Below are 12,335 nucleotides of genomic sequence, written 5' to 3'. Positions count from 1 at the left end.
ATTCACACGATAGATTTTACATTTTTGACAATGAAAGCTATATCGTTATTTGAAAAGGCATACATAAATTACATTAGATATTCATCGCGGGTATTTAAAGTCACAGGTGGATGAGAGAAGTTGAATTTGCCAAATGAAAGCTTAGAAAGAAAACGTATGCCTAATAAAAAACAAACTGCGAGGGTTGGCAGGAAGTGGAAGAAATTGGTGAATAACAGGCACTGAAATCGGACTAGTCACTGCTCTGGACTCCCACAGGTTAAGGCCTTCTGCTCGATGTTTCTCAGCTTTCCGCTGGAATTCAGGCTGATCTTCCTTGAACGGGTCTCCGTATCCTCTGATCGTAGTAGCGTCACGGGTTTCTGTGATTGCAGCCTCTTCTGTTTGCCTTCAGTTTGCCATCCATTCTGTTCAGATATTTTCAGACTTGTCTTTGTTTTCCTTTCTCATTTTCTCTTCTTTTCTCTTCTGCCATTACCCCATCTTGCAAAACACCTAGGTTTCCTTTTCATTTAATTAGTTTATCAGGTTGGCATCTAAAACAAAAAGCTACCTGTCTGAGCATCATTTCATTCATGTATTCATTCATTCAACACATTTTAAAAATAAAGCAAAAATTGAAGCACCTGCTCCACGCTAGGCTCTATACAGAACCCTGCGTATAGGGTGGTGAATGAAACAGACACAGTCTCTGCACTAAGGGAGCCCGACTCCACTGGGGGAGGTGGGATTTGAGACAGCAAATGGTACTGGGTGCCACGGAAGACACGGAACCTGGGGGAGGAGAGACACGGATGTCAGGACAGGTGGCTGCAGAAGGCTTATCTGAGGATACACAGATACGAAATAGGGCAGGGAGCTAGCCACGTGACAAGTAGGGGGAAACTCACTATCATCACTGTCATGGCGAGGACGTGCTCTCGTATTTCCCATCCTTACAAATCCTCTCGACCACTTTCCCCCCAGCTGCTGTCCAGGCTCCCTTGCAGCAGAGCTCCTTGGAGCGCTACCTATGCTTTTTCCAGTTTCTCTTCTCGCATTTTCTCATAAACCCATTGCATTCAGCCTCCTCTGATCCCAGGACTCCATGGAGCCTGCCCTGGTCCAGGTCACTGTTGACCCTGTCGTTCAGGTCGCTAGACCCTCCGTCTTGGTTTACTTTCTTGTCTGGGCTCCCAGGGCTCAGCCCTCTCTTGGTTTTCCTTCTGCCTTGTTGGGTCACTCCTTCCTGGTCACCTTTGCAGGTAACCACTTCCGTTGGTGTCTTTAGGAGCTGCACAGCTCTTGCTTTTTCTACCCTCTTTTCTTTAGTGATCGCGTTTAGTCTCATGGCTTTTGAATCCCATCGATCCGCCGGTGACTGTCAGATTTCTGTCTCCAACTTGGACCTATTGCCCCAATTCTCGACTTGTGTCTCTAACTACGGGATTGACATCTCATGATCGGAGATCATGTTTCAGAGTCGAAACAGCTCTTCATCTCTGCCTTATCCCAAGTCTGCTCCATCTTCAGTCTCCCCCACCTCAGCTGATGACAGACCTATCCTTCCAGGTTCTCAGGTTAAAAATCTTGGTGTCATCCTTTCACACCCACATTCAACTTCTCATAGGAAATGATGTTTCCTGCTCCTTCAAATGTGTCTGCTGCACCTTCCACCTTCAATGAAACCACCCTTGTCTGAGCTGCTTTCATCTCCCATCTGAGTTACTGCAAGAGCATGTCCCGCTCAAACCCATTCTCCCTGTACACTATTCTTTTTTAAAAAAATTTTATCAAAGTATAGTTGATTCACAATGTTGTGTTAATTTCTGCTATACTGCAAAGTGACTCAGTTATACATATATCTATTTTTTCAGATTCTTTTCCATTATGGTTTATCACAGGGTATTGAATATAGTTCCCTGTGCTATACAGTAGGTCCTTGTTGTTTATTTTATATATAGTAGTATGTATCTGTTAATCTCATACTCAATTTATTCCCCTCTTCCTCTTTCGTAGCCATAAGTTTGTTTTTTCTGTCTATGAGTTTATTTGTATCATTTTTTTTAGATTCCACATATAAGTGATATCATGTGATATTTATCTTTCTCTATCTGACTTACTTCACTTAGTATGATAATCTCTAGGTCCATCCATGTTGCTGCACATGGCATTATTTCATTCTTTTTTATGGCTGAGTAGTACTCCATTGCATATATGTACCACATCTTATCTATCCATTCATCTGTCGATGTTCATTTAGGTTGCTTCCATGTCTTGGCTATTGTAACTAGTGCTGCAATGAACATTTCGGTGCATGTATATTTCTGAATTAGAGTTTTGTCTGGGTAAATGCCCAGGAGTGGGTTTACTCGATCGTATAGTAACTCTGTTTTTAGTTTTTTTTGAGAAACCTCCATAGGGAACCGTTCTCCATAATGGCTGCACCAATTCACATTCCCACCAGCATCTCCCTGTACACTCTTCTTAACACAACAGAGTGAGGCTGGCCTTCCTATTCTGCACCACGCCAAGCCCTCTTCCAGCCTGAAGACCTTTGCACTGGCTGTTCCCTCCACCTGGAGCGCTCTCTCCTTAGATACCTGCACGACCAACCCTTTGGTCTTTTAAGTGTCTTTTCTCAGTGAGTCTTAGCCTGACGTTCCTGTTTAAAATTCCATCAGCTCCCTGCCCGGACAGTCGTAACTCCTCTCACCTTGTTCTATTCGTTTTTCTACTGCACTAATCATCTTCAGGTACTATATCATGTACTCATTTCGTGTGTATTACTTATTTTATGTCACTGCCCACTGGAAAGGAAACTTCCTGATTTTCATTCACTGATGTGTTCCCAGCACCCAGAGCAGTGCCGAGCCCTTTTATTACGTGAACAAATGACTCGACTTCCCTTAGTGAAGCAGCTCCCCTTCCCCATTTCTGCCATTAAGATCCTCTTCCCCCAGATTGAAATCTTGGAATCGTCTTTATTCTTTCAACCCATCTTTCACTGTAGATAATCCATTCAGTCACAGGGTCCTTTCTGCCTCGTTCTGTACTGTGTCTGAAAGTCACGTGTCCTTTCCAGTTCTCCAGCTGTGTCACTTTCCCAGGCCTTTCTTACTTCTCTCTGGGAGTATTATTTATCCTTTCCCCTTCAGTGCATCTTGTTAACCTCTGCAACATAAATCTTCCTAAAGCAAAGCCCTAATCATGACACTCCTTGTCCAGTGAGCAAACTTCTTAACCCAATATTTCATATTGATATACAAGGGAATGTGGGTGGGGGGGAGTGATGGTGGAGAGGCTGAGGGCAGAGGAATGGAGTCCTGGTGGAGGAGAATCTGGGAAAAAAATACTTTTCAGGGACTTTATTCTTTCCCTTTAAATAGGAAAGAAAATTTTTTTTTTTTTTTTTAATTTATTTGGCCACGCCAGGATCTTTGTTGCGGCATGCGGGATCTAGTTCTCTGACCAGGGATTGAACCCGGGCCCCCGGCGTGGGATTGCAGAGTCTTAACCACTGGGCCACCAGCGAAGTCCCAGAGGTTTGGTTTTTCTAATTGAAATTTTTGTTTTGTTTTATTTCCTAAGTCTTTATATTGTTTTAGGTAGACACATCAAAATGTTATGGGCACACTGAAGAATACATAATGTATTTTATGGACCTGAGCTAACAAATACATTTAGCTCTACAAAAAGTGCATAGTAGAAAATAAAAAAAACATAAATTTCCCTTTTCACCAAATATGTATTGCCCCCCCCGATATTTTTAAAAATATTCCACATGAGCATCTTAATATCTGAGTTCTTCACATTTCTGTACTTCTCAATTCTATATGATTGTCTGATTAAAAAATGGGCAAAAGATATGAACAGATACCTCACCCAAGAAGATATACAGATGGCAAATAAACATGTGAAAAAATGCTCCACATCGTATATCATTAGGGAATTATGAACTAAAACAATGATGAGATGCCACTACACACCTGTTAGAATGGCCAAATCCAAAACACTGATAACACCAAAGGGTGTGGAGCAATAGGGACTCTCATTTCATTGCTGGTGGGATTGCAAAATGGTTCAGCCACTTTGGAAGACAGCTTGGCACTTTCTTCCAAACTAAACATACTAGTACCATTTGACCCAGCAATCACGCTCCTTACGTCCACACAAAAACCTGCACACAAATGTTTATGGATACTTTATTCATAATTTTTTTCATAAGTTTGATATTTATTTATTTATTTATGGCTGTGTTGGGTCTTCATTGCTGCGTGCGGGCGTTCTCTAGCTGCAGCAAGCGGGGGCTATTCTTCATTGCGGTGCGCAGGCTTCTCGTTGCAGTGGCTTCTCTTGTTGCGGAGCACCGGCTCTAGGCACGTGGACTTCAGTAGTTGCGGCACACGGGCTCAGTAGTTGTGGCTCTCGGCCTCTAGAGCGCGGGCTCCGTAGTTGTGGCGCACGGGCTTAGTTGCTCTGAGGCATGTGGGATCTTCGCGGACCAGGGCTCGAACCCGTGTCCCCTGCATTGGCAGGTGGATTCTTTTTTTTTTTTTTTTGCGGTACGCGGGCCTCTCACTGTTGTGGCCTCTCCCGTTGCGGAGCACAGGCTCCGGACGCGCAGGCTCAGCGGCCATGGCTCACGGGCCCAGCCGCTCCGCGGCACGTGGGATCTTCCCGGACCGGGGCACGAACCCGTGTCCCCTGCATCGGCAGGCGGACTCTCAACCGCTGTGCCCCCAGGGAAGCCCCGGCAGGTGGATTCTTAACCACTGCACCACCAGGGAAGTCTGCTTTATTCATAATTGCCACCACTTGGAAGCAACCAAGATGTCTTTGATAGGTGAATGGATAAAGAAACTGTGGTATGTCCATGCAGTGCAATATTATTCAGCAATAGAAAGAAAGGTGCTATCAACCATGAAAAGACACGGAGGGGCCTTCAGTGTGTGTTGCTAAGTGAAAGGAGCTAATCTGAAAGGCTGCATTCTGTATGATTCCACTGCGGAATCTGGAACGGGCAGAACTGTGGGGACGGCACAAGGATGAGTGCTTACCAGGGCTCAGAGAGGAAGGATGGATGAAGAGGCAGAGCGCAGAGGATTTTTAGGGCAGTGAAAATACTCTGTAAGATACTGTAATGGCAGATACATATCATTATACCATTGTCTAACCCCACAGAATGTCCACCACCAAGAATGAACCATAATGTAGACTATGGGCTTTACTTGATAATGATTTGTCCGTGTCGGTTCCTCAGTTATAACACATGTAGCACCCTAGTCGGGGATGTTGATGGAGGGGGAGGGTGGATGTGTTTGGGGGGAGGGGCTATGTGGGAACTCTTCATACTTTCCCCTCAATTTTTTTTGAAATCTAAAACTGCTCTAAAAAATAATGTCTATTAATTAAAAATAGAATGTTCAGGAATGCCTGAACATCCCAGGGATGAAGTAGCCAGTTGTCCCTGTCTAAAAATGATCATAATTGAATGGGAAAGACTAATATGGGGACTTCCCTGGTCGTCCAGTGGTTAGGGCTCCACGCTTCCACTGCAGGGGACGTGGGTTCAATCCTTGGTTGGGGACCTAAGACTCCCACATGCGACACGGCCAGAAAAAAAAAACAACCCCAAAACAATATGTACATGTGCAAACATTGGTGAGGTAAGAAATGTACTCAGAATTCTTGTGAGTGACTCATCTGAACTCTCGACCTTGTGGTCCACGCCATCCTCCCTTAACTTCATTTCAGCTGCTCCTTGCCGTAACCCCACCCTGCATCTCGTCCCCCCACAGAAGGCTTCCACCCCTGACATCATCATCCCAGCCTCCGTTCAACCTTCCCGGCCCCTCCACCTCCCTCCAGTGTTACCCCGTCCTCTTTTGCACTTTGATGCATCCACTTCCTCCCACTAGCAGCCCTTATTGCCGCCCCATGATCCAGCTTTAGCCCCTTTGCATCAGTATCTTAAAACTCCCTTTCTTGTCCCTTTGCACATCCACTGATAACAGCCCACAGCTGATGAGCTCACCTCTCTACCCTGCACCTCTCAAGTGGAGCCCCCCAAGAGAAAACCACCCCGTGAGGCTGTGGTCACGACATACTTTCGGTCGCACCCTCTGCACGTCAGCCCTCCGGCTGGAGCTCTCCTGGCTTCTGAAACTGAGCAGGAAATTCCGGCCACGGAGACTGTATCTGGAAGGGATTGCCACGCAACCCTTCCCCCATTTAGCAGAGTCAGTGAAGCTCCTTCACATTTCACTGTTGTGGATGGAGGAATTAACGGTCTTCTCCCAGTAAACCCAGTTGAATGACCAAGGACACCCAATTGGATTATATTTCATTTACTTCAATAACAGAAAGTGGGAGTTAAATATGGATTTCTAAAAATATAAAACACAGGACGAAGGAAAGGAAGAAGGAAACCTTAAAATCTTGTTACCAAATATAAAGGCGTGCTTGGGATAAGTACTCCCTTGTGGCCAGTCTTTTTAGAAGCATGCAGGTATTCTCTGTTTAAAAACAGACAGCCTTACCTTTTATTCCCTCCGTTTTTAATTTGTTTATTTTGCCCAGAACTGAAGATGTCAAGGAAAACGTGTTGGCAGTTTTACTGATTGTCCTGGTTTCCCTGCTCGGATTTCTGACACTGAACCGAGGCTTTTGCAAAGACATGTGGGTGCTTCTCTTCTGCCTCGTCATGGCCAGCTGCCAGTACTCCCTGTTAAAGGCAAGAGCACATCTAATTCTTACCATCACTAATGTAGCCTTGAAATCATGAGATGATGACACAGACACTTCTCATTTGTGTTCTAGAGCGTTCAGCCTGACCCCGCCTCGCCAATCCACGTAAGTGTCCAACCACGGGCGAGTAGCTTGTCCGCTCTGCTTGCGTTGAAGCTAGGGGAATGGGCAAACTAGATTCAAAAGGCAACGTGCATATCAATATCCATGTATATTGAATATATAAATAGAAATAGTAATGCATGGTGGCCAAGTTCAGGCTAGATCGGAGAGCGTGGTGGGGATGGTGGCAGGGACGGAACAGGATGGGGACCAAGGATGTGTGCAGGGCCTTTTCTACCTGCCCTGGACTCATGTCGGGAAAGACGGTGAGCCCAGACTCTGCAGTCAGGCTGCCTGCGTTCGTTTTCTGGTTCCTGTGTCTGATTATTGGACCCTGAACAAAATGTGTACTCTCCATGCCTCAGCTTCCCTGTGTGTAAATAAGGATAATAAAAATGCCTATGGGGATTCAGTAATCCAAGTAACGGGCTTAAAACAGCGCCTGGCATGGAGAAATCGCTTAATAGATGGTAGAAACCTCAGTATGTAAGCATGCATCATTATTCTTTTTACCTGAAGCTGATCTCTTTCTCGTCCACATTTTCAAGTGTATTGTTACCTTTTTCCTCATCATTTGGGGCTCCTTCATATCTGACACTCTGGGCTCCCCAGCACTGATCTCTTGGTGCCTGGGCGGTCTTCCACGAGCTCGGAAGCACACGTAGCATCCACTGACCCGGCTGCACCTTCCCCTGTGGTGCTGCGGCTCCAGGTCTGGCGCTCTCCCTACTGGGACCCTGGCCACGTGCCTGTGCACCGAGACCACTGCCTGGTGGATGTCCCAGCTCCTTGGGAAACTTTCTTTCCTCTGTCATGGTGAGCTCCTGGGGGTCCCCGAAAACCACTTCCAAAGAAAGAAAACTTGACCTTCCCGCTACTGTGTCTTTAAAAAATTCATATCCATGATTTAGGACTGCTTTTAAATCTGCGATAGCTCATGCTTAGCTCACAGTAATTAAGAAAAGCTTGTCATTGGACACTCACCTGGCATACATTACTATCTTGTTAAATTCCTCTGTTCCCCATAATTGGTTTAATACATCTTCTTTCATCCCAGAGTCTGAATGTCAAGATAAGCAGAAGCAGCATAATTAGGCTATCACGGGTGTGTCGTTGTGATTGTTGTCAGGAATCTGGGTTAGGTGGTGAGCGCAGAGACGTACAGCCCTGGGGTGTGCTGTCCCAGCCCACCCTCGATGCGACACGGGCGTCCTCCTGCTGTGATAAATACGCCCCGCTTCCTAGTGACAGCACTTGGGTCACTGTCTTTCTGGGTGACCTGGGGGAGGGGTGTTGTGTGCTGTTAAACATTCATTTCCTGCATGTACTTTCAGGAATAATGCTAGGCAAGGAGGATGGCAAGTACAGTTGCATAACCCCTGTAGATCTGTAATGACTGTTCGCAGGACCCTTGGGTCCTGCTCTAAGTCGGAGTCGTATTGTCTCTATTGATCCAGTTCCTGGAGGACTAAATGCAGCTGCCCTTCCTTTATCTGAGCAAGCATGTCGTAGTGAGATAGGAAGAAACGACTTCTCTTACTGTCAACAGAAGCCACAGTCAGACATCAAACTATGTTTATGGCAGTACTTAATTTGCTTACACAGATTTCTGAGTAGAATGAGTCCCAGATTTGAGCTGGCATTTCTCTAACTGTTCTGATGAGGCAAGAAAATATGGTAGCTATAAAATAGTTCCTCCTGCAGTGTGGCTGAGCCATGTAGGCGTTTAGAGGCTGATTTACTGTTTAGAGATGAGAAAACCTCAGAAAGAAGATGGTCAAGAGAATGAACCCAGTCTGGTAGAGAGTTGGTGCTCAAGCCTGCCACCAGCCCTGGCTAAGGTTCATTCATCAGGGGCTGTCAGATGAACCAGTGCTTTTCAAAACTGCGTTACTTTGTTCGTTCCCAGGGAGGGCCATTAATGCAGTCAGTTCTTGGAGTGATTGACTGACTTTCTCCTTTGTTTCCTTCCAGGAGCACAGAGGTGGCAAATTTTGAGCAAGTTGTTAAAACCTGAAGATAGCACAATGAAAAAAAAAATCTTTTTTTTTTCATAACATTCTGTGTGCTTCGGATAGAGTTGCAGATTAATACTGGCCTGCTAATAGTTATGGTACCATTGACCCTGGGCCTGAAAGAAACGCGTCTGATTGGAAAAGAAAAGAGGTCTAGGAGAGCTTAAAAAAATGAGAATGGGGGGTAGCTCCTGGAAGGAATCTGAGGATCAGAGACTGGCAACTTAGTCACAGGCAGTGAGGCTCTTCCACGGCTTACACAGATTTATACACTGGTCTAACCAACAGTATCCACTAATGATAACCCAGAAAGCAAAATCCAGTAGGATCACTGGCACAGAGGCAGTGTCGGCGCCTTTCCCAGCACCTGCAGGGATTCTGAGTTAGGACAGCTGGGGCAGCACTTGGGAACCTGCATTTTAACACTCCCCCACCCCGTGCTGATGGCGGAGGTGATCTCAGATCACACCTGAGAAACACCAGGGTAACTGGAAGCGTGTGGGTTTCGGGATTCGAATCCAGCCTCACCACGTACAAACTACGGCATCTTGGTCAAGTGACTTCTCTGAATCTCAGGTTTTTCCTCTGTAAAAGAGGAAATAATAAAATAGGATTGTAAGGGGATTAAGCAAGATAATGTACATCCAGGGCTCAGCGTAGAATCTGGCACCGCGGGAGCACCTGACAAATGCTGGTGATTTTTGTGTGAGTAAAGTGGGGATAATAATAACAGCCTCAGCTGGATTTGGCATGAGTGAGTTGGACAATCTATATAATGTGCCCAGTGCAGGACCTGGAATAGTCAGTCCTCTGTAAAGGTTTCTTTCCTTTCTCCTTCTGCTCTGCGGATCCAGAGGACTGAGTGTACAGTTTCCACAAAGCCCACCCCTAGGTCCCCAATTATTAACCTCTTCCATCAGTATGTTACAGTTGTCACAACTACAGAAGCAATGTGGTTACATTATTATTAACTGAAGTCCGTATTTCACTCAGATTTCCTTCGTTTTTACGTAATATCCCCCCCCCCTTTTTTTTTGAGGATTCCATCTAGGACATTGCCTGACATTTAGTCATTCTGTCTCCTAAGGCTCCTCCTGGCTGTGACAGTTCCTCAGGTTTTCCTTGGTTTTTGATAACCTGGACAGCTTTGAGGAGCATTGGTCAGGGATTTTGTAGACTGTCCCTCAGTTGGCATTTAGCTGGGGCTCATCTGATGATTTAACTGGGTTATGGGGGAGGAGAACCACAGAAGTAAGGCGCCATTTTCCTTACGTCCTCTCGAGGTTATGGACAATCAACGTGACTGAACCACTTTTGATGTTGACCTTGAACACCTGGTTAAGGTGCTGTTTATCGGAGAAATGGTTTTTTTAAATTTCACTAAAAAGTTTTAGAAATTGAAGTATAGTTGATTTACAGCGTTGGGTTAGTTTCTGGTGTGCAGCGAAGTGATTTGGTTATACATATACACATCTATTGTTTTTCAGATTCTTTCCCATTATAGGTTGTTACAAGATATTAAGTATAGTTCCCTGTGCTCTACAGTAGGTCCTTGCTGGTTATCTGTTTTATATAGAGTGGTCTGTATCTGTTAATCCCAAACTCCTAATGTATCCCTTCCCCACCTTTCCTCTTTGGTAACCATACATTTGTTTTTCTGTCTGTGAGTCTGTTTCTGTTTTGTAAATAAGTTCATTTGTATCATTTTTTTAGATTCCAGGTATAAGTAATATCATACAATGTTTGTCTTACTTCACTTTGTATGATAATGTCTTAAGTCCATCCATGTTGCTGCAAATGGCATTATTTCATTCTTTTCTGTGGTTGAGTAATAGTCCGCTGTATATATATGCCACCAAGTGTGGGCCATAGAATACTTGCTGGCTAGGGTTTTACTGGGGTTCAGCTTCCTTAGGGCAGTGGGCTCCCATCCCCAGATCTCCTTCTTTTGCTCCACACACAAGGGGAACTGAAGTGTATGGTTAAACATTTTCGGTATACATCCAGAAAAAATGAAAACGTTAATTAGAAAAGCTACACGCACCCCAGTGTTCATAGCAGTACTATTATAATAGCCAAGACATGGAAGCCGCCCAAGTACCCGTCAACAGATGATTAGATAAAGAAGAGGTGGTGTATATAAACAATGGAATACTACTCAGCAAAAAAAAAGAGAATGAAGTATTGCCATCTGCAGCAACTTGGATGGGCCTAGAGAATACCATGCTTAGTGAAATAAGTCAAACAGAGAAAGACAAATACTGTATGATCTCACTTATGTGTGGAATCTAAACAATAATACAAATGAATCTATAGAAAAATCAGAAACAGACTCACAGACAGAAAGCAAACTTACGGTCACCAAAAGGGAGAGGGGGGGAAGGATAAATTATGGGGTTAACAGATACAAACTACCGTACATACAATAGATAAGCCACAAAGATTTACTCTATAGCCCAGGGAACTATATTGAATATCTTGCAATAACCTATAATGGAATATAATCTGCATTAAAAAAACCCCGAAAACAAATCACTATGCTGTATATCTGAAGCTAACACAATATTGTAAATCAACTATACTTCAATTAAAAAAGTGTGACTCTAAATATAAACAGGTGAATTGCTAAAGCAAACAGCAAATCCTTACTAGAGTGAAGAGAGTTCCACGTAGGTAGACATAATGTCTCAGAGGGGCTGGACAGAGCAGCAGGTAGTTATTTTTCTACACCCTCTCCTGGTAGGAGCCCTCTTCCACCTTCCAGGAGAAGCTATTACGAATGATTTCCCCCCCCACTCTCTCTTTACTTCACACGAGTAACATTCACGTCACGTGTCTAAAGAATGAGGATTGCGAATGAACTTGATCCGAGTGAGGTTGAGTGTTGGGCCTAGAAGGATCCAGTGGCCAATGCAATCACCGTCTGGGTCAGTCTGGGGAGCCAGTGGGTAGTAGCCAGTGGGTAGTATCCAAGTCCTGGCTCGGCCGCACTGCAAAGCCTGTGTGCCTCGGTTCACTCTTGGCAACAGGAGAGTAATGGTAGGACTTCTGCGAGTGGAATATTTAAAGTAGGTGGTTTACTCTTGGCAACAGGAGAGTAATGGTAGGACTTCTTCGGGTGGAATATTTAAAGTAGGTAGAAGAGTGCCTGAGGCACAGGAAAGCAGGATAAATGTTAGCCTTTGCTGTCTTACATCAGCTTGTCAGAAACAGCTGACCTCTGAGTGCGGCCAGACGGGAACTTGTGCAGACTCAGCAGGGGTGAGGCAGCTCTTTTCTGCCCTCTGGGCTGAGAAGCAGAGAGTTCGGATCTGCACGAAGCCTGGCGCTGGCACGGGAAACGGCAGAGATGGGATGGGGCTGGCACGTCCTGGTTGCTGACGGCCTCGGTTCAGTGCCCCTGGGTTCAGACATCCCATCTTCCTTAGAACAAAACCCTTTTATCGCTCTGTCTCCCTGTCTATCTATCCATCTATATCTATCTATCTA

At 45.0% G+C, this 12,335-nt stretch overlaps 1 protein-coding gene across 7 annotated transcripts in view; it reads left to right on the top strand.

Moving 5' to 3' along the window:
- PCNX2 (pecanex 2) overlaps positions 1-12,335 on the top strand; it is a 274,063-nt gene that overhangs the window by 61,897 nt on the left and 199,831 nt on the right. For all 7 annotated transcript variants that reach the window (XR_007471226.1, XM_033408945.2, XM_049696787.1 and 4 more), the window contains 2 exons: positions 6,562-6,715; positions 6,802-6,834. Coding sequence is in view for 6 of the 7 variants with exons in the window: in XM_033408945.2 (XP_033264836.1) it covers positions 6,562-6,715; positions 6,802-6,834 (187 nt within the window). In the remaining variant the exon portion in view is untranslated. The remainder of the gene's footprint in view (positions 1-6,561; positions 6,716-6,801; positions 6,835-12,335) is intronic.

The sequence above is a fragment of the Orcinus orca genome, chromosome 14, assembly GCF_937001465.1.
Source record: "Orcinus orca chromosome 14, mOrcOrc1.1, whole genome shotgun sequence".
In the NCBI taxonomy this organism is placed as follows: Eukaryota; Metazoa; Chordata; class Mammalia; order Artiodactyla; family Delphinidae; genus Orcinus; species Orcinus orca.
This window is presented reverse-complemented; position numbering and strand designations above follow the sequence as displayed.